At 32.4% G+C, this 22,762-nt stretch overlaps 2 protein-coding genes, 1 long non-coding RNA gene and 1 other non-coding gene across 6 annotated transcripts; 3 read left to right on the forward strand and 1 right to left on the reverse strand.

The window, feature by feature from the left end:
- Positions 1–3,894: 3,894 nt before the first annotated feature.
- On the forward strand, positions 3,895–7,881 carry LOC122311211 (D-ribulose kinase). Of its 3 annotated transcripts, none has more exons than XM_043125659.1 (9): positions 3,895–4,157; positions 4,365–4,600; positions 5,312–5,451; positions 5,547–5,799; positions 5,907–6,039; positions 6,333–6,421; positions 6,763–7,040; positions 7,388–7,462; positions 7,548–7,691. In XM_043125659.1, the coding sequence occupies exons 1-8, from the start codon at positions 3,998–4,000 to the stop codon at positions 7,440–7,442; spliced, it is 1,344 nt and encodes a 447-aa protein (XP_042981593.1). In that variant the 5' UTR covers positions 3,895–3,997; the 3' UTR covers positions 7,443–7,462; positions 7,548–7,691. The 3 variants fall into 3 exon arrangements, with proteins under 3 accessions (XP_042981593.1, XP_042981592.1, XP_042981594.1); XM_043125658.1 differs by having other exon boundaries at positions 3,901–4,157; positions 7,393–7,462; positions 7,548–7,881; XM_043125660.1 differs by lacking the exon at positions 3,895–4,157 and having other exon boundaries at positions 4,466–4,600; positions 5,308–5,451; positions 7,393–7,462; positions 7,548–7,881.
- A 5,740-nt stretch (positions 7,882–13,621) lies between these two features.
- Positions 13,622–16,200, forward strand: LOC122311786 (protein terminal ear1-like). The gene is made up of 4 exons (XM_043126459.1): positions 13,622–14,640; positions 15,014–15,130; positions 15,284–15,425; positions 15,514–16,200. Exons 1-4 carry the CDS (start codon positions 14,024–14,026, stop codon positions 15,688–15,690), a joined length of 1,053 nt encoding a protein of 350 aa, XP_042982393.1. The 5' UTR covers positions 13,622–14,023; the 3' UTR covers positions 15,691–16,200.
- Positions 16,201–19,971: 3,771 nt separating this feature from the next.
- Positions 19,972–20,043, reverse strand: TRNAP-CGG. Its single transcript has one exon. It is a non-coding gene; the product is annotated as a tRNA-Pro (tRNA).
- Positions 20,044–21,023: 980 nt separating this feature from the next.
- LOC122311672 lies at positions 21,024–22,629 on the forward strand. Its single transcript, XR_006242839.1, has 4 exons — positions 21,024–21,227; positions 21,353–21,463; positions 21,688–21,756; positions 22,017–22,629. It is a non-coding gene; the product is annotated as an uncharacterized LOC122311672 (long non-coding RNA).
- Positions 22,630–22,762: the final 133 nt, after the last annotated feature.

A 22,762-nucleotide genomic window follows, 5' to 3' on the forward strand; every position in this document is an offset into this window, starting at 1 on the left:
ACGAACATCCATATTTTAATCTTAAGCTGTATGTTAATAACCAATAATGCATGTTCTGAATTTTTTATTTTAGCTTGCGTTTGGGTAGTAAGGTGATTTCAGATATTTTGTAAATAGTAGTAAAAAAATAATAATAAAATATTGAATAATAATAAATATTAGTAAAACATAATAAAAAATAATAAATAACAATAAATTATTTTTAGAATACCCTAGTACTCAAGCTAGCCCGTCCCTTAGGATTGGGGACACTCCACTAAAAAATACTCTAAAATTTTTAGCATCCATCATTGATAGGAAAATGCGCGAACATTAGTTCACATAAGATTTACACCGAAATCTTCTATCGGTAAGTTCTTTTTATTTTAAAAACTTTTTCTTTCACAATTTTTTAAAACTATTTAGATATTTTTTAAAAATAAAAAATTGCATATTTATTTAAAAATGCTTGATTATTATTAAGTAAACTTAAAAAAAAAAAAAAAATCGGTAGAAATTCTCTGTGGCACTAGTGATTTCCTAAAAGAAAATACTCTCACTGTCAACTTATCAATTTTCTTCCAACATTCATTTTTTCATTCCCTTCGTTTTGCAAGCCATTACCAATCAGCTGTCCAAATTAAACTCCACCGAAAAAGATGCAGACAAAGGACCTTAAAATAGACAAGGAAAAATGGTATCAGTCAATCGGGAAAAAGCTGTGGGTTTCCTAGAGTAGAAACGTCCCAAAGACGGTTAGTTTGTTACTTTTAGATATATTTGTATCTAACATCATTTAATTATTATAAATTTTTTACATTTTCATAAAAATTATAGAAAAGATTTAATTATAAACATAATTACGTACTAATATGTGTATTAATTTAATATGATTGATTAAAAAATAAATTTTATTAAAAATAATATTAAATTAAATTTTAAATATAAAATAATTAGTATTGATATGAAAATTAGATGTGACTTTATTTTTTTTGTCTTTTTGATGGAAATATGTTTCATTGCATTCATTCATAAACGAAGTTACAACTGTGACTTATCAATACAGGAGAACCAGACTATAAGTCAACTAACGCAACTGCTCAGGAGCTTCCTCGCCAACAAATTTCTTTGTGACGGACATTGTCTAAACTTCTATACCTTCTCTCCTGACAACAGTCAAAAGAGAAAGCGCTCTGTCAAAACCAGAGCTGAAACAACCTTCCTTCCGAAGAAGAGAGGTACACACACGCTCCATTCTCCCAATGAGGAAGAGTACAATCACACTCTCTCCTCCCAAGGAGAAAGAGTACTAACACCTATCTTCCTCCAAAAGAGGAGTAAGACAAACACCCACATTCCTCCAAAAGAGGAGTGGGACAGTAGCCTATTTTTATTATTTTTAAACAACTAAAAATAGATTAACTACAAAATAAAAAAAGCCTGGAAAAACAAATGGGCCCAGCTTGAACTAAAGGCCCTGCCCGAGCTAAAGGTCCAGCCCGTAGGAACATGGGGGCCCAACTCGATTAGGGTTTCATCTCAACACAAAGCCGCCGCCGCCCATCTTCGTCCCTACAAGCCTCTGCATCCTTCTCCCGCCCGGCTCCTGCTCAGCCCTTCATCCCTACAGGTTTCAACAGAAAGTTCTTATGCCACTCCGTGGAGGATGCGGCGTACTCCCTGCACAATGATTACATCCCCGTCTCCGTCGCCAGCCCACAACCACCAAAACACTTCGGCTAGACTAAACGGACATAGAGACAAAACCAAAACCAAAACAGAGACGAAATCGAGGCTTATTCCAGACACCTAATAAAAAAAACTAGATCTAACCAGATCTAAACAACCAAAACGAAATTAAAAAGAACTTAGAAAACCATCTAACACTGCGACACCCGGTTTCCGCCACCAACCAAAGGAGTAACCACCATGAATTGCATCCGGACTCCACCCCAACCCCTTTAAAACCTCCATGCAGCTCGGTTTACAACCCGAAAACAACCCTCTGTTTTCCATGGTAAAACAGAGATCCTTTACCCCGCGGGAGGCACCCCAAGCCAACATGCAAAAACATCATCTCCAAGAGTAAGTCACCCAAATCAACTCACACTGTAACCCTCTGAGAAAAACCCCACAGAAGACTATACCAAAATAGTCAGAAATCTCACCCAAAAATGAAACTGAGAACCTCCACCCCCAAAATGAAAACCTCTCCGCCCAGCTGGGTGTAAAAAAAGAAGTTAAGGTCTCGGGACACAACCTTTGGTGGAGGCCTCCGGACATCGATCTTATTTTAAGAAAAAAAGTAATGAAAAGTAGAAAGAATAAAGGGTTGGGGGAGGAGGGAGGAGCCTCGGACGGTTTCCTACTTTCTTTAACCTAGAGAGAAGATAGAGATTCTCTCACTAGAATCCGTGACTTTATTTATATGTAGCAAAACTTAAAATTATAATAAATAATTCAATTTTTTAAAATTTTAAAATTAAATTAATATTAAAAATTAATATTATAATAATTTTTATTTTATATTTAATAAAAAAACTTATCTCATCTATTTTAAATCGTATAACCAAACCAAACAAGAACTTAGCAGCTCAACGGATATGCAAAAGTACCTTACGCTGCTTCTGTTATTTTGGTTCGATGTAACATTTTTGTTCTGCTTCTGTTATTTTGGTTCGATGTAACATTTTTGTTCTCTTCTCATGCAAACTTCATAATCTGTCTGAAAGAGTGCGAGTAAAGAATACATGTTCTCGTTGGGTTCTTCGGAAAGATTGATTGGCACATCATGTGCCGCACATGAGACCTTTATTTTTATGAATGTGGTGGTGGTGGTCCCTACTCCTTTCTGGCTAGTGATGATCGTGACTGTGACCAGAAGCTACTTAGCTGTCACCTCCGCTGGGTGCTGTACCAGTGGCTCACGTGCAACCGGAAACAAAAAAAAAAAAAGGACATCTCTCTCAATATTCTCACGTGGGTTCCGCGTTATGTACGGTTTAGATAATGAGTTTATGTGACTGGCATTTTACCGTATCAAAATTATTTTATCTCATCACTTTTTATATAATTTTTATAAAAAAATAAATATATATTTTAAATTTTTAAATAAAAATTAATATTAAAAAATTATATTACAATAATATTTTATTCAATTTTAATAAAATATCTTATCTTATCTATAATATGTAATTAAATAAGACTTAATTGTTGAAAGTTTAATAAAATATTAATAAAACATTATTTATTATTATTATTTTGAGATTTAAAAAAATTAAATTATTTATTATATTTGATATCAAAATTTAGAAAAATTATAATAAGGAGATGAAATAAATTAAGAAAACGTTGGGGCCTCTCAATGGGATTTTTTTTTTGTTTTTTTAAATTTCATTATTAAGGAAATATTTTTTAATGATATCATATATTTTTTAAAAATATTAAAAAAATGTATGTGAAAAAAAAAGAAGAAAAAACATAAAATACATTAGCAAGAGCTCCCAAGATGAATATAGAGCCACCCATCAAATAAAACACTTCGTCATATCTTCTCTTCCCCTAAATATTCTCTCATTCTCCCTTTTTTTTGGGTCAGGTTCCGAAATGCAAGCTCGAGGTGGTCCGGAAATCGGTCTTGGCTATTATGGGCCAACGCTTTCCCTGTAGTCCTTGTGAGGATTGGGCTTCATTTACAAGCCCACACTCTCGGCATTTTCTTCTCTCTCTTTGCGGATTCAGGTAATCACATTTCTGTGGTCGTAGGCCTTGAACGGCATCGTCTGAAGTGATGATTATCTTCAACATAATCCAATGGTTACATGCTTTGTCGATGGCTTTTTTAACCAAAACTTCATCGGAAAATAAGATTATATTTTCTAGTAACATCCCCAACCTCTTGTTATAAAGAAAAGTTATATGCTTTCCAAAAAGGAAAAAAATGAGTTACATGCATATTAGCCAATAGCCATGGTTCAAAACGACACCGTGACTCTGTTTTCCTTTTCTCCTTTCTTCGATGAATCGTCTCCTATTCGTTAATCCAACGAGATTCCATACTCTGCTCCCTTATCCGCTGGGAAAGCAAGCAAGTGTGCTCCAGTCAAATACTATGCTTTCCTCGATTCACTATCCCACTGGCTCATTTCTGTTTCTCCTGCCCTCATCACCAAAACATGGTACCTCTCTCTCTCTCTCTGCGCGTAGTTTTTATAATGTCACAGTACACAGTTTTGCCATGACTTTCACTGTTTCATGTGTTACGTACTTTTTGCCAAATTTGCCCAAGTTTCATCATATCCTCGGCCTGATCAAAATTGCAACCATCAACATCATTATTGTCCGACTTGTTTAATTTCTCAACAAATATTATCTTGATGACCCAGGACATCGTGGTTCGAGGGAGGCACATTCGAGAACTGGGTTATGTAATATTGCGAGCAAACCAAGACCAAGAGCAATGATCTCTGCGACCCAGGAAGGCAACCCTGAAGTGGGTCTTCAAGTTGGCGAGCGGCTTTATCTTGGGATGGATTTTGGCACGTCAGGTGCGAGGTTTGCGCTCATCGACAAGCGAGGAACCATCCACGCCGAAGGGACGAGGGAGTATCCGCCGTATAAGGTAATGATAGTTGGTGGAGTATCCACGAAGCTTATGTCCACAATGGATAATTTCTAACACCAGCCTTTGTGAAAGTGGGATGCAAATGGATGTTTGGAAGTACTTCTTAGCAAACCCAAATTTCGAGTAGCAGTGGGAAGTTGAGTGCCTCACTTTCTAGATTAGTAGTGTGTGTGGAGGTTGGGGGATCCTCACCTGTGAATTGAACAGGGGAAGGCGAGGATACGAGAATTGGGGGAGGGATCCTCATCCAAACCCTATTCAACTGGTTCGAGTTGGGTGGGGAACTCCCTCCGCTTAGGGTCCAACCCACCGAATGGAGGGGATTCTCCTCTCTGGTACTGTTAATTAGCATTTGTTCCAAAAAATTATGATAAAAGAAATAAATTTAATAATTTAAATTATATCTACTCTTGTATAAATCAAGTTGGGAGAGGGCTCGTGGCAGGGTGTGGCACAGGGAGGGATCCCCTCCCCCTGTCAATTCATAGCTGCGGAGAGGACTCACCCTCAGCTGTTGTCATTGTCTGTACAAAAACAAATTTGGATAAATTGAGTGCATTAACTGAGCTTCTACCTTATGCGCTGAATAATGATCTCGAATATCACCTCAGGATACATAACAAGAAGAATGTGATGTGCTATTTGTATTACTTCAACAACGTTAATTGCCCTGATAAATTGAAAGTTTTGTTTCTGTTGTCTAGAAAGAGCAAAGAAACAATGGATTGGATACGTTCTTGGAAATCGACACTTTTCTTGCTGCTTGAAGACATTCCACTTCATCTTCGCAAACTTGTTGTTTCCATTTCTCTTGATGGGACTTCTGCGACTACTATAATTGTGGACAGGTGCATGCCTTACGGATCTGTTCCCTATTCTGGCGTTAATTTTCTTTTCCATGCGGAGATGCATTTAAGTTGGCATTCTGGATTTGGTAATGCAGCACAACTGGAGAACCATTATGGAGACCTTTGCTCTACAATGAGAGTTGTTCTGATGCTTTACCGACAGTAAAATCTATTGCTCCTGCAAACCATACAGTTTGCACTGGTTCCTCGACTTTGTGCAAGCTCGTCTCCTGGTGGAACATGGTCGATTCAGATAAAAAACTTGCAACATTGTTGCATCAAGCGGATTGGCTTTTATGGCTTCTTCATGGAAATCTCGGAGTGACTGATTACAATAATGCTCTGAAGGTATTTTTGACCAGTTTTTTCCATTCATGAATTTCTATCTCTACCGCTCATAAATCATGTTTTTATGTGTTGGAAAAGAAATTATCATTCTTCTTTATCTTTCACAGGTTGGCTATGATCCTGAACTTGACTCTTATCCACATTGGTTGCTCGCGCAGCCCTATTCTCAATTTTTACCATCTGTTAAAGCTCCTGGAACTCCAATTGGGTTTTTGAAAGAGAACGTTAAAACAAAATATGGTATGTCTTCATCCCTCCGAGAAGTCCGGTAATGAAGGCTATGTGCCTTTGTACTTTTCTGCTTGGACTCAATGTAGTCCTCTAATGAAAGCTATATGCCATTTTGCTTTTATACTTTGACTCAATTCTTAGGTACGTTGGTGTCAATTAGAAGATTGTTCAAATTGTTTTCCACTGGGGTCTCACAGTTTGGGGGATACATTGTAACATTCCATCAGAAGATCTCCACTTCTAAAAAAAATCCATTGGACTATTTGGTGTAATTTCACTTTTACCAAAACACATCCATGCAGGTTTTCCAAAGGATTGTGTTGTATGCACAGGAACCACAGATAGTATAGCAGCTTTTCTTGCAGCTCAGGCAACACAACCGGGGAAAGCTGTGAGAATTTTCTACACTCATGATTGTTCTCTTTTGTCATAAAGAAAATTGTAATGAATGTTTAGGCTTGCTATATAGCCAGGACCGCATCAGGCTATACTGTGTTGTTGAATAAGGCAAAATTTTGCCTTCTCATTATAGACCTCACATTTATCTCGGCATTGCAAAGTCAAATATTGTGTAAGTCACCATACTGCAGGTATTGCATTTGGCAGTATTACTGGTTTCATGCTCCAGATGTTGCATTTCTTATTTTCCTAATAAAGTTTTGCTTAACCGCGATGCAGTTAAGCTGTTCTCTGAATCAGTTCCTGGTTTATACTTATAATGTTCATATTCAGGTCACTTCTTTGGGTTCAACCCTTGCTGTCAAGCTACTAAGCACCAGTAGGATCGACGATGCACGATATGGGGTGTACAGTCATCGTCTTGATGATAAGTGGCTAGTTGGAGGTGCTTCAAATACCGGTGGAGCTGTTCTCCGACAAATTTTTACTGATGAGCAGTTAGAGCACTTAAGTGAACAGATTGATCCCATGAAAACGTCTCCACTAGACTACTACCCTCTGCCAACTGTGGGAGAGAGATTTCCTGTGGCAGATCCAAATATGGCTCCTAGGTAATAAATCTCATCCAAAAGTCTGGATGGAGACTAGAAGATTATTATAACTATTCGTTAGTCTAATAAAATGTCATTTTAACATTACTTTTGAAAAAAATAATAATCTCAATTTTATATTCAGGTCCGTTATACTTTCTTGAATCTTAATTTTGGGAGAAGCATACTCTGTAATTGGCATGTTAAGGTATTTATAGGGTAGCAAGACAGCATTAAACTAATATCACCAAAGACCAAAGTGATCTGTCTTGGAAAAGCTGAGATTACCCTCCCTCCCGCATCTGAATTCAGATAGTGAATGTGCGAAGGTCCTACGGTTCTAATGATTGATTCAGTTATCATATTAGTGCAGGTTACATCCACGACCAAAGAGTGATGTGGACTATTTGCACGGGATTTTAGAATCAATTGCCCGCATCGAGGTATGAGGACTGCCTTCTATTTATGAACACCTAACCTTAAACTAGAGTCTCATGACATGGACGTCTGTGATTACATGATATACAGGCAAATGCTTATGGGTTGCTGAAGGATCTAGGAGCAACCCAAGTTGAAGAAGTGTTCACGGCTGGAGGTGGTGCAAAGAATGCCAAATGGATCAAGATACGTCAGAGAGTGCTTGGTTTGCCTGTGAGTCCCGCGATTCAGACACAAGCTGCGTATGGAGCTGCTTTGTTGGCGTTGAAGGGCGCTCAACAATGCGTCCAAGGAGTATAGGAGTACTCTATATTTGGGTTGAAGCCCATGGAGGCAGAAAGCAAACTTTCAGCGATGAATCATGTGTGGCACCAATTTATTGTATAATTATTTTAAACAGCAGCCGGTTTTATTTTCTACGCCACATACCAGTTTAATCTTCTCACCTCACGGTTAGGTTTAAAACAAAAGCCCATTCCCTCTGTGAAGCCATTTCTGCTAAACACTCAATAAGCGGAATGACCCACTGCGAGGCTCTTTGAGATTGAGTTTGAAAGTTTAAAAAGTATTTTAACTGTTTAAAAATTCTTTTAAATAAAAAATGATATATTTGATAAATTTATAAAGAGTGTTTTAATCACTTAAAAAAGTTAAAAATCTACTTTTTTAAAAAAGTATCAAATTGAAGTTTTTATTAAAAGGTTTGTGCGGATAATTATATATTTTTAAAAAAAATTAATATAATTAATTTTAAAAGTATTTTAGATACATATTTATCAAACAATAAATAACTTTTGAAGTATAGGGCTTATTACTTAAATTATAAGTTATAAGCCTTACAGTTATAAATTATATTTTTTAATACAATTCTAAATATACACTCAGTCGGGTTCCCAGTGAGTCTACCTCCCCATAAGACCGAAAATACATTTCCTAACAGTAATGATGATTTTATCTATGAATCAAAAGATAAACTCTATCTAGATGTTGAAACCCACCTCCGTGTACGGGTATATATCAAGATCAATATGAAGAGAGAAGTTGAACTGGCCTTACCAAATGGGTTCTTCTCCAAAAAGAGAAAAAAATAGATCCCTTCCCGTTAAAAAAAAAATATTGTACAATGCTAAGATGCTATTCTTCCCCTTAATTTGGAGATGAACTTGCACAGTTTTGGAGACGAAGTCCCCAACAATCTCCGGTTAGTTTTCAAAAAATTTATTTCCTTTCACGGTTTTACTCTCTACCACATAAATAAAATGAAGGATTTGATGGCTGTTAATCTACTAATTAAGAGCTAGAGAAATTGTTCCATCTTGGAAAAAAAATTTAATGGTGACGTTTCGTGAGGGTGGGTTTGCTTTAAAATGAGTGGGTTCACGTTTTGCTTTAAAAAAAAATACACGTTGGCAAGCACCAACTTGGCATTCGTTGCATAAGATTGCGTATAGATGTTAAAATAAAAGGTAAATAAAATATTATTTTTTAATATTATTATTATTTTATAATTTGAAAAAAATAAATTATTTATTATATTTTGTATTAAAATTTAAAAAAATTATAATAATTAGATTAAATGAGATGAGATGAGTTAAAAAATCAAACTAGCCCTAAGGCTTCTTTATAAGAGTTCTCTTTGTAATATCATTTATTTACTTATATATACATGCAAGTGTGTGTACAGACTCTCTCTCTATTCATAAATAGTTCATTAGATATTCACAGGCAAATCAAGCACTCTCTCTATTCATAACTTAGACTATCCTTATTGGATTATGCAAATATAAAAAATCTAATTCAAAATTTAATTAATAAAACTTAAAAATGCTCCAAATTGAATTATCTAACTTCAAACTTTTGACTTTTAGTTACAATAAAATTAAAATTTCTAACCAAATTTATCACAACTAAATGAATAAAAAATAATATCTTTTTTGTACACTCTCTCTTCCTCTATTCTCCCTCCCTATTCTTATTCTTCATCTTGCATTATTTTTTCATATTATTTAATAAAAAATAATAATATATTTCCATATAAACTCTTAATTTAGAAAAAAAAAATTAATAGAAAAAAATTATTAAATTTATAATATTTTAACTAATATATAGATAATCTAATGTGAAAATAAATTTTATTATTACAAATGTAAAATCATGTCATACTATATAAATTTTACATTTACATTTAGATAATCCAATAAGGATGTTCTTTAATCCATCTCATCTCATCTTATTATTATAATTTTTAAATTTTCATATAAGATATAATAAATAATTTAACTTTTTTAAAATTCAATTCAAATTTTTTAAATTTTAAAATAATAATAATAATATTAAAAAATATTTTATTAATATTTTAATTAATTTTTATCTAAATTTATTTAACCTTATCTTGTTTAAATAGCTTCTTCGTGCATTGAGAATCTTAGAAAATAAATTTTATTACATATAAATAAAATTATGTACTAATTTATGCATCAATATTAATTTTTTTATATTTAAAATTTAAATTTATATTATTTTTAATAAAATTTATTTTTTAATTAATTATATTAAATTAATACATATATTAATGTACAATTATACTTATAACTAAATTTTCCTATTCTTATAATAATTAGTTTTCACTTTTCATGCTTGCGCCTTTCTTGTGTCAAATCAAACCTTTCCAGATTCTCTGGAGTGTGTTCATTGATACGGCTACATGGACGCATTGAAGAATCGAGATTAATGTAAAAACACAAAATGTAATTTCTCAAGTATTTAGAACAAAAACTTTGTTTTTTTCCAAATGATAAATTATTAAAGACGAGACAATTACATTTATCAATACATTATAAATCTTAAATTAAAATGTTTGATTCATTCTAAATGGAAATGCATTGGTTGCATATAAATTTTGTAGAAAAAAAAAATTATAAATTGAAGAAAAGTTGGAAAATGCTTTTTATTATGAGATAGACTTCTGGCCGGTTGTTTATTTTTTATTTTTTAAAATAACAGTGCCACGTAGGTCTTCCATTTCCTTTCTAATATAACCGCACCACAGGCTATAACTCTTAAGAATAAAAAAGCTTCCCCTCTCGGAACTCAGAACAAAAAAATCAGAAATCATCCTCTCTCTCTCTCTCGAAGGCTCCCCTCACCTGATATAAAAATCTTGATCGAAAGATTTATGCCCTGGGCTGGGCTTAGAGCCCTAGTATTGATTTCATCAAAAATTAATATATTTTTAAATTTTGATAAATTTTTTTAAAATAAATTTATATTAAATTAATCAAAAGGATATTAAAAAAGTTTTAAATTACAGTAATTATTATTATTTTTTATTATCCTATATCTAAACTAATATTTTATTTTAATTTTAATAGGTAATAATTTTATTTTAAATTAATTAAAAATTAATTATTTAAATATTAAATTAAATTATTAATATTCATATAATTAATATAATTATAAAATATAAAAAAAATTAAAAATATTATTATTAAAAAAATATTATATTATTATTTTGATGAATCTAACCATTAATTTAATGTAAAATTATATAAATAAAAATTTTAAATTTATAAAAAATATATACTTTTGATCAGATTTTAAAAATAAATTTAATCAATCCAATGTCAGTGTATTAAAGCAAAGATCTAAAACAGGAAAAACGTGAAGCTTTTTTAATGCATGCAATTTATGCAAATAAGGGATTTCCAAACTTTCCTTCCCGTAGATCAAGCTCCAAGGAGAAAGAACAGATAAAAAAAAACAAAAACAAAACAAAATGCTTAACCCTTACCATTACTAAATTACTGGGAGCGACGGTTTGGGTTTTGTGTATATAAGAGAGACCGTTCCCTTCCCTTCCCTTCCTTGAGCCTTTATGCTCTCTTCTCCACTTTCTCCTCTTGTTCCTTCTTTTTTGTCTGGTTTTTGTGTATATCAGAGTATTCTCCCCTCTTTGATTGCTCAAATGCACCTCAATCTTCGTCGTGGGTTTAGAAGCAGTATTGTTTCCTTAGTTGGGTCCAGATCGATAAGAATCTTTGAGGAAACCAATCCCACACCTTAAAAAAAAAACGATTTTCTTATTCGGTAGCTCTCGCGGCAATGAACGTTGGGGGGCGATGGAACTTGGTGCGGCGATGCCGTTGTGCGATTGTGGTGGCAACGGAACTGGTTCTCCAAACTTAACAGATAAGAGTATTAGTAATGATTTTTGTCTTCATTTTTATTTTTAAATTTGAAGAATATGTCTTTAAAATTATCTATATTAACTTATTCATATTTAAAATTTTAAATAATTAGTTGCAGTTTTAATTTAAACATAAAGCCTACCTTTTCAATATTTAAATTATATTTTTATTATTTTTTCTCTTTTTTTTCAATTTTTTTTTCTCTTTCTATTATTTTATTACTATTTAATTACAAAATATATAATCTAATGTAAAATTTTTTTTCATATTTAAAATCAATTTTTAAAACATATAATTTTAAATATAAAGATAAAAACTCTATTAGCAATGCCATGCTGAAGCCTTGAACGAGGAACAGAGATAAAAACTTGAGGACTTTTGGAATTATCGGGTGTGAAGAGTCTTATAATATTTTTGTAGAAATGCTTACATGGTGGGTTTTTATGGGATATGATGCTATGATGTTAAAGCCTGAAGAACGGATCAGCGCTCCAAAGCGGGATTTGTTTTATTATAGATCATTTCACGTCATATATATTTTATAATTAATTAATTTTAAAATTTTAATTAATTTTTATTTTTATTAAATAAATAAAAATTTTAATTATCATCTATAAATTACATATTTATTATAAAATAAAAATTAAAAACATATTATATGAAATATATAACAATAATAAATAGAATTATTCTTTATCATATAGCAGACTACGTATAACCAAAATGTGTATTTGAGTTCGAGTTTGGTGCCTTGAAAAATAGTTCTTTAAGTTTTTAAAATAAAATCGAAAATCTTTTTTTATCTGTTTTTAAAAAAATTCCTCATTGAAGGTGTTTTTTTCTGAAAAGATCTTGCAATAACGTTATATATTTTTTAAATCATCACAATTAAATTTAAAAGTAATTCAGGGACATATTTACCAAAATTAAATAACTTTTCAAGAATTTTCTACTACAAATATTAAGGTCTCATTTGGTTATATAAATGAGATAAAAATTAAAAATTAAATCAAATATTATCAAAACATATATTTTTAATATTATTTTTATTTTAAAATTTAAAGAAATTAAATTATTTATTATATTTTATATAAAAATTTAAAAAAATTATAATAATTATATTATATGAGATTAGATCATCTATCAAACCAAACCATGTCATATAATTATTATAATTTTTTAAATTTTTTATATAAAATATAATAAATAATTTAATTTTTTAAATTTTAAAATAGAATAATATTAAAAAAATAATATTTTAATATTATCTTATTAATTTTTATTTTATCTCATCAATATAACTAAACGAGACATAATTCTACTGATGGGAATCAAGGTGGAGCTAATTTTAAAGGTTCTTTACAAGTTTCAGATGAACCAATTATCAGATCAAAAGTCAAGAAAATAAATTTTTATTAGTGAATTGAGTTTATTTATCTTATTTTTGATTGAATTTTTAAATTTATCAGAGGTAAATTACAACATTTATATCGTTCCTCCTTATAATTTAGGTTTTTCAACGGATTTAAATTTTAATATAGTTTAGGTTATTGAAACAATTTTTCAATGAGTCTAAATTCTCCATCTATTGACTTGATTTTAATTTTTTTGTATTTATTTTTTTTGTTATTGGATCTCAAAGTGAACTGGTTGATTAGGGTTCATATTATCTATAATGTCATTTAGATAATGAGTTATGATGAGATAAATTAAAATTAAAGTTAAATAAAATATTATTAATATTTTAAATTTTTAAAAATTGCATATATATTTTTTATATTTTATATAAATTATAATAATAAAATAAAACAAAACAAAACAAAACGAAACGAAACACTTTTGAAACTTGATATCTCGTCCGTTTTGATGTTCACCAAGAACCAAAGGGAGCACTATAGGTCAGGTAGGAGCGAGAGATGAAGAAGTATGGGATGCACACCAACGGGGTCAGATTTCAGGCAGAGGACAAGTCGGAAAGAAGGATAAAGTAGGGCAAGTAAGAGCCAGACCAACTTCTTGTCTCATAAATTAAAAAGGAACATTCAGCCGTCTCTTCAGTCTGCCTCTGCCAGATCGTTACTGTGCACCGAATCCCAACATTAAATATCTCTGTAAACGCAATCTTTTCCTATTCCAGCGTCATCATATTATCTACCTAATCCAATGCTATCCAGGGTTGCCACGCCGGCTCTTGGCTTGGGCTCCACGCACGTTCCAATGATCCTACCGCTCACGACTACGACTCTCGAGTGCAAGTTGGAACCGACTTCTTCAAGCCATGATATATTATTTATATATATATTTAAAACTTTCTCCTGTAATTTTCCCAGTCTAGGGCAGTAAATTTCTCACTCTCCAGAGCTCCAAAGTTCAAGCTCCATGGATGGATTGGTATCCCTGAGAGGTTTAAATCCGGATGCACCGGTGTTCATGCCGAATCTTTATCCGCAGTTCACATATTATCCAATTTTTCCCATTCCTCTTCACTACTATCTATCACATCTAACCTCACATTTCAGCTACCATAACCCTTATATTCAAAGTTTTACATGGCCAACTCTTTATACTGATACCTACTTCCAAAGCACGGGTTTTCCACCTCAACCGGAGAACATGTCGGCAGTTGTTGAAGCAACAACGCCTTCAGTGACTGCGCCTTTGGAACAGACCAATAAAATGCACCGTGTTTCCAGAGTAGATCAAAGAGTGGCTGTTCAAAATGTTAATCTGGGAAAGTGTGGGACGCCATCCTGTCGAGGGCGAGGTGGTGCTTGGGTTAGGCAGGCATGGTCGACGAAGTGTGGTAACGGTGGGAATTTTGGTCGTAGGAATGTTGGGAGCTTAAACGGCTACACTCGAAAGGCAGACTCTCTGAATACTCGGGGACGTTCCCGTGCCCGGGATGATCAGAAGAAAAAGTCTTCTCCGCTGCTGCCTGTGCATTGTGGTGTAGGAAAAACCACCATTATGATAAGAAATATACCAAGCAAATACACGTATGATATTCCATTCATCCTCTATAAATACACGTATATACACACACGGGAGGGACTTTGTTTATTGTTTGTGGACTTTTCTCTGCATATAGGTTGAATTTTTGGAAACCTAGCTATGAGTTTCTGGGCTTGACGTTTTCTGAATGATGTATTTGGTTGATTAAAGATTTTCTTGATCTCCCCTTTGACAATTCAGTTTTATTTATTTACGAATAGGTGTGGATGTCAGCCATTTTTTTGACAAATTGTTAAATCCTTTGATCTCTGTTAGCTGGGTTGTCCATTATCTTTATTTTCTCTCTTCATGCTTGCCTTCTGTGATTAGCTTCATTATTTTCCTTATTTCTTGTATACATGTTTCATGTTCTGTCAGACGTAAGATGTTGGTGGAATTCCTGGACGAGCATTGCAAGTTGGAGAATGAAAAAGTGGAGACTGAAGAACAAATTGTGTCCGCTTTTAATTTCGTATATTTGCCTATAGACTTCAGGTATTTCGTGTTAATTCAGCTTAATTTCCTTGTCTAGTGCGTATGTGAACCTCGACAGTCGACTCGATCTGATTCCCCACGCCCACTTCCAATTAGTTCTATATGCAATATTTGTGCTCTTCGAGTATTGAGAAACAAAAATCACTTATACAGCACTGGGTGTAACAAAGGATACGCATTCGTTAACTTCACCGACCCACACGCCGTGTGGAAGTTTTACCTTGCTGCTAACAACCAGTCATGGGAGCTTTTTCATTCAAACAAGATACGCCAGATATCCTTCGCAAGACTCCAGGTATAGACCTGATTGTTATTGGTGCAAAAAAATCTCTGCACCGCCCATCATTATCTGACTCAAGTTTTGGTTTGAAAATGTTGAACAGGGAGAGGAACTGGTGAGGCACTTTGAGAGTATGGGATTCCCGTGTGAATCGGACGAAGTCTTGCCTGTGTCCTTTAGCCCTCCTCGCGATGGCTCGAGGGATTTCGTGAAACAAAGTATAGTGGGGAGATGCATCCGCACGGGACCTCGTGGACACAGGCACGAGAGGGTTCGCTGAGCACAATCAAATCTAGCCATCGGACTTGGCTGCTCTGATGACTGATGAGACAAGTTTCTTGTCAATTTCATTTTCATCGTCATGCTTTGGCTTTTCTTCAGCTGTTAGTTTGGTTTCAATTCCTTCTATTTTAGTTGGGGTTGCAATTTCTAGTTAGTGAATCTTTCGCTTAGGAATGGTTAGCATGGTTAGTGTACGTACGTAACTGTGTTGCTTGGCGCTTAGTTAGCACAGACGAGGGTGGAGCTTGGCACCTGAACCTAAAGTGTACGTGGGCACTGGGAAGGAATAGGTGGTGGGCTCCACCCTCTCGAGATGGTTTGGTTGTGAAGGACTGAGATGTTGTACTTCTCTCGACTTCTGTGTGTGGAATTAGAGAGTTTGTGTGCTTTCTTTTTCTGGCCAAGTATGTTTCTCCTTGTAAAATCACTGTGCCTGTACGTGTAAACTCCAATTATCATAAAATAGCAGTGTGGAGGCCATAGATGGCCGCAGCTGCCTGTTATCTCAGTGAATGGAAGTTCTATGCTTTTAGGCCTCGTGGGAAATTAAGATGGAGGGATAAATATATTTGTCCAAACCATTAAAAAATAATAATATAACTTGTTATCCACACACACGTTATAGGGATGATGATTATGATGATGAGAGGGATAATTTAATTAATTAAGTAAAAATAAAATAAAAAGAAATAAAATATGTGGGAGGAGTGGAGTAAGTTTATGCGCAGCAAAGTCCTTAGAGCATCCACATTGCAAAGTTCTTTTTGCATATTATTAATATAAATTAGTATACATTGGATTCTTTTTTTTTATAATTTTTCATAATTACTATTTACTCTAAGTTTTATTTTAATGTTTATTTCTCTTTCTTCCCACACTCTTTTTCCGAGTAATGTGTTGGCTTTTAATAGAATGTTCAAATAAAGGATATTATTGATATCAAGATTATAAAGTCATATATATATATTCATTCTACAGGTTCGGTTTTAATTGCATTTCATGTACTGAGTGTTGATTGTATGTATAAACCAGTACATGGAAATTGCACTCTAAAAAGAAAAAAAATTGTAATATTTTATTATTATTTTGTTTTAAATATGTATAAGCTAATGTGGAAGTTTTATTGAAACGACAAAGTGGATATGTAAAAGAGTTGAATTTATATATGCATATCCATAGAGTAATGCTAATTTGGAAAATCTTATATCTTGCTCCACACTAGTACGGGTATTTGTTCTGTTAGGATCGAGTGGTCATTTCAGCGACTTACCAAATGTTATGACTGAGCATCTTTATTAAATTATGTAAATGTAAATTTAATGAGAAATTTAGCTAACAGAATTTGAAAATATTCTATATTAAATTATTAAATTATCAAACTTTAAAATTTTTGACTTTTAATTACTGGAAAGTAAAGGATAGGAATCAAATTTGATTGTTATTATTTTAAAAAATACTAGCTTTATATAATCTCTCTAACTCCATTTTTTATTATTTAATAAAAATAATAATGTATTTTCATATAAATTCTTAATTTTAAAAAAAGTAATAGATTTAAAAAATATATATAATTAAATTTATAATATTTTATTATTATTGCTCTCAGTGTCAATTGCGGGACTGTACCTTTTTTTTCTTGATTAAGTAATTATGTTTTAATGATATTGTAAATTTTAAAAAAATATATAAAAATAATAGTAATTGCTAAGGTCTTGTTGGATGTCAAGCTGAGACGAGATAAATTAAATTTTTTATGAATAATAGTCAGTTGAGAGGATGAAATGAATTTTGTGGGATTCATTTAAGAATAGTTTACATGTGTTTAGTTGTTAAAATGAATTTAAAGATATTTATGAAAAAGTTAAAAAAGATTATGAGTCTCGCGTGTAAAGAGATTGTTGAGTTGAAAAGGTTGTAGGTTTCAAATGTAAAGAGGTTTTGAGTTGAGATGAGTTTAATAATTTGAGAGTTCAGTATTTGGATGTTAGATTTAATTTAAAATTTTATTGAATTGAGTTAATTTTGAATTTAACAATCAAATGGGAAAATCGAGATGCTAGTGAAGATTTTCATGTGTGGCTTGGGGTATAAAAACAAAATCGATGGGTAAACTGGACTGGACTATACTAGTGGGATTTGTTCGGTCCCAAGTTTGGTTAGGTACGGTGCTGGGTTTAATTTTCTTAAAATCGATCAAAATTAGTCTAATTTCAATTTTTTTTTTCTAAAATCGGACTGGACCAGTTTATATATATTTTAATTTTTTCAATTGTATATAATTTTTATATATAATTATATATAAAATAATTTTGTATTATATGATAAATTACTAACTAATATAATATTCAATTTTAAAATTTTATTGTATTAATAGTTATACTAATATTATATTAATACTATATCACTATATTATATATTATAATATATTACGATAGTCTATAATACAATTATAACATATATTATAATACATTACAATATATTATCATTATAATATTATGTACTATATTATTTAATATAGTACATTAAAACCAGAGAATTGGTAAAATCGGAATATCGATTTTGAAAATTTTCAAAACCGGAGCATACTGATTCGGTCATAAATTTTATAGAAAACTGGATGGAATTGATTACACCCCTATGTGTGGCTGTAGAGAAGTGTTGAGTTTGAATTTAAAAGAAGAGGAATGCTACACATCATCTTATATCACACACTTTATATATTAAAATATTATTTTTTATTTTTTATTTCATTTTATTCTTATTAGACTAATTGAATTATGTTATTTATTATCCACACATTACATATTTATTATAGAAAAAATGAAAAAAAATTAAAATAAGTGTAGTGTGTGAAGTATTAGGATGACAAGGAGAATTTTCCTTAAAAGAAATCTTAATTTATCTCTGGCGCACAAGGCATTGTTAGTTACAAAAATCTCACTGCATTACATAATAAAGTATAATATATGACAGTTGCAGTCGTGAGTGTATGAACGTCATGTAATCATTTAAAAAAAATGAATAAATACATAATTCATATTAAAAGAATTTTAATTTCTTAATAATGAACTTTACTATTTTTTAAAGTAAATATATGACGTTTACATATTACACGACTATTCACAACATTACTAATAAAGTATAAACTCTTTGTTGCACCAAAATAAAGATAGTTTTTTTAGGCAACGTGATAAAGTTTAGGGCATTGAATGATCTCATTTTATCATTACAATTTTTTTTAATTTTTATATAAAATATAATAAACAATTTAACTTTTTCAAATTCTAAAATAATAATAATATTAAAATATAATATTTTAAACTTTTATGTAAAATTAAAAATTCTTATCCCACTCTCCAAACCTACTCCTCTCACAAAGATCGTTCGTCGCTTTAGTAGCAAAAAATACTATGAAGCCAGGAAACTAATACCATGCGACGGAGCAAACTAAAATGACAGTCAACTTTGGATACCTCTGATAGTATATGTTCTGTTGTTGCTGTGTTCTTTCAAGCCAGTTCCTCCGTGCCATTGCGAAACTCAATATTCTCCCATCATCATCGAAACTTGAGGAGTGGGCCATTTGACCATACAAGCACCTCATGACCACAAGGCTATAACCATGGGAAGGGTTATGGATTTTGCACTGTACTTCCTTTTTCTTTTCACCTATATCTCAAGCACCTCTGCTCTATGTAATCAGGCACTAGTTTCTTTTCTTTTCTTTTTCATTTTTTTAAGCTTATTTCGTGTAATCAAAGTGAAGAAGAAGATGGACCTTCAGCAGCCTGCTCTTGTTTGTCTAGAGCACTAGTAATGATTTACTCATCTTCATTTTTGAAGTTAAATTTGAATAAACTTGCCATAATTTCATCTACATTGATTTATTTATCTTCATAATTTTAAATAATTATGAACAGTAGTTATTCATATTTGAAGATGCCATTTTCTTTCTTCAAATATTATTTTATTATTTTTTCTCCCTTCTCTCAACTCTCTTTTCTCTTTTTTTCTCTTCTCTCTTTATTATTTTATTATTATTTGATCAAAAAATACATAATCCAATATAAGAATTTTTCTTCATATTTAAAATTAATCTTTAAAACATATAATTTTACACATAAAAATAAAAAAACCATTACCAACGCTCCAAGGATCTTTGAAAGATTTGAAATAGAACGTTGGGCCAGGTTATAGAATGATTTTAGCATCGTCTTTCGTACTATGCTAATATTTATTTGTAAAAAGTTAAAAACTATCGTTTTTGGAGTTAATTGAAGGGGTGTTGCGAGAATCGAACTCGCGACCTCTCGCACCCGAAGCGAGAATCATACCACTAGACCAAACACCCACCTTCCGCAACTCCAGTCTGCCGTTCCTAATACGAAAACAATATGACAGCATTAATTCTTGATACTTGAAACCTAAGACAGCACTTGCGACTGGGGAGCGCGCCCGAATATCAACGTATCGTTACCGCGTGCTCATCACATTATCCGTGACAAGGATACGAACAATCACGGCTAAACCATCCCTATCATATGTAATGATTCTCTATGGGAGATTTTATTTTATTTTTAACCAATTTACTACTGCTTATTCCCACACTATTGCTGTTTTTATTCTTGTTTTCTGTTAAATTAATTGAATTTTTTTATTTATCATTTCTATATCATATATTTATTATAATACATAATAAATAAATAAATAAATGTACAAATATGATGAGTAGAGTAGAATTATTCATTTACCACTGCTCTCGTCTTTGCGGCTTTAATTCATCAAACCAATAATAAACGAAAAATGCTAAATTGAGGTCTTTTATTGTATATTTTTACTTAATTAATATGTAATTTATCATTTCTATCAATTTATTTAAACACATCTAAGCATTAAAATAGGATAAAAATTATATATTAATCAAATAAAGATATGTGACATAAGATTTATATGTAAAATTTATCTAATCCTAATTTCTTGTCCCGCTTGCCTATCATGATATCATCACTCCTAATTCATAAACAAGATTCAATTACATTTTGGGTTAACAAAGTTTATGTTGAAAGAAGATATACTGCCAATGAACAAATATTGGGAGCAGCCAATTGCACACCATACGTGGTGTTGGATAAATGACTGAATTCTCCCCAGCTTTCCGTTCCCTCCCTCAGTATTTTCACATTTGATTTTTGAGAAACAGAGCTCGAGCTCCTCTCTCCCGAACGTGTGTCCGAGTCGTTCCGTCGTCAACATCCCCCCACCAGCACCTCCAAAATCCTCTTCAACGAAAACCCCTTCACTGTGAATTTTCTTCTGCTTCTTCACGTTGAAACCCTCAATCCCTCTCACATCGTGACCTTTCTTGTTCTTCACTGGGAAGGCCTCAGTCCCCTAACAAAACCGAACCCTTCATCTCAGCCTCATGACTGTGTGAGTCCAAATACTATGAAATCGCGTCCAGAAATCTGCAAAAATCTCGCAGCACAATTTTACCACCAGGTCCAAAAGAAGCAAGCTGAGATCACTCCCAAGAAGGTACTTTTATTTTTTTTTTCATCTGGGTTTTCCTCGCATTCCCTTCAATATGCTTATTCTAGAAGTGGGTAATCCTTCATTAAATTTCACTATGGTTTTGTTGTATCTTGTGTATCTGTCATCAGATCTCAGAGTATCAAATAATTGAGCTAGAGGAGAATGTTTGTAATCTGAAGAAAGTTGAGGCGGATTGGATTTTATAGGTAGGTGTTGTGGAACAAGGAAATAAGTTGGAGGTAAGAAGAATTTAGTATCTAGGTTTGTTTATGGAGCTGTTTGATGAATTGCGTATTTGAGATTTTGTATTTTTAGTTAGGTTTTGTCAATTATTACTGTCAATAGAAGTTATAATAAGTCCAGTTTGTATTGATGTATTTCTACTTTTCTAGGCAACCTAAAACATAATGTTGACTTTCAATGCCTTGAATTGGCTACTCATTTTACTTTTGTCTGTTTTCAGCTAGCGGAACAAGACTCTGAAGGACAATGCAATTTAGAGTGCAAAACAATTGAGCGGGCTTGACAAGAGGTGAGATTTTGTCACTTGATTTGCATTATTTTATGTCTTGGTCTGCTTATTATCATGTAACTCTATATTGGCAACGGAGTTCTGTTTCTTTAAAGTAAGTAGCTATAATATGGACAAAACTGGCGAACTTTTTTTATTTATTTGGTTTACCATTTAAATGGGTAGAGTTTTGAATAGTATGAGAGAGGTCCTATGTTACAATCTAATGGAATTCTTGGCACCAAGTTGTTTAACTTTGTTTGCCCCTTGATCTTGCTCAGGTGGTATGAAGGTGGACTTGAGTTTGATGTTATGTTTGGGTGAGGTTGCAGGTTAAGATACTACCATGTAAAGCCAAAAGGGATGTTTAACAGCTTCTAAATTGTGGCATTCATGTGGATTTTGTCACTGTCCAAACGATTCTATTTGGTTTTTGGCTCTTTTTACATTATTTTGGATACCACACTTAGCATTATGATCAAATCACTGTTTGATCATATTCCAGGACATGGGATATTCTGATATTGATGTTGCTGAATATCTATATAGCTCCAAGCCACAACTTGATTCATTGGTCAACTTTTTATGTAAAGACCTTACTAAAGCATGCAGTACCAAGCCACCTCCAAGAGAACCTTTTGTGGCCAAGTCATCCAAAGAGGCAAAAATGGAAAGATATTGAAATCTATGGAGGTGATCATTTTGTCATTGCTTTGGCTTTCTCAAAAGAGCCTTCCGCTATAATATAGGATTTGTAACCAAGAGTTATGGTGGGTAAATGTAAAGACAATGTATTTGAGAACTTGGTTGTAAACATTACTCTCTTGATTGTAAATATTTTGTACTTGAGAATGAATAAGCAGTTTCAGTTTTGCATTTTATCTTCATGTGGTAGTTTTGCACAGTGGTACTTTTATCTTTCCTAACAGATGAATATGTCCTATTTTGATTTGTATCCATCAAAATGGTAAGCACATGGTGACTTGCCCTTAGTTAAAAAAAGGCCACTCAATGGAGCAGCTATCTA

Source organism: Carya illinoinensis, chromosome 5, assembly GCF_018687715.1.
Source record: "Carya illinoinensis cultivar Pawnee chromosome 5, C.illinoinensisPawnee_v1, whole genome shotgun sequence".
NCBI lineage: Eukaryota > Viridiplantae > Streptophyta > Magnoliopsida > Fagales > Juglandaceae > Carya > Carya illinoinensis.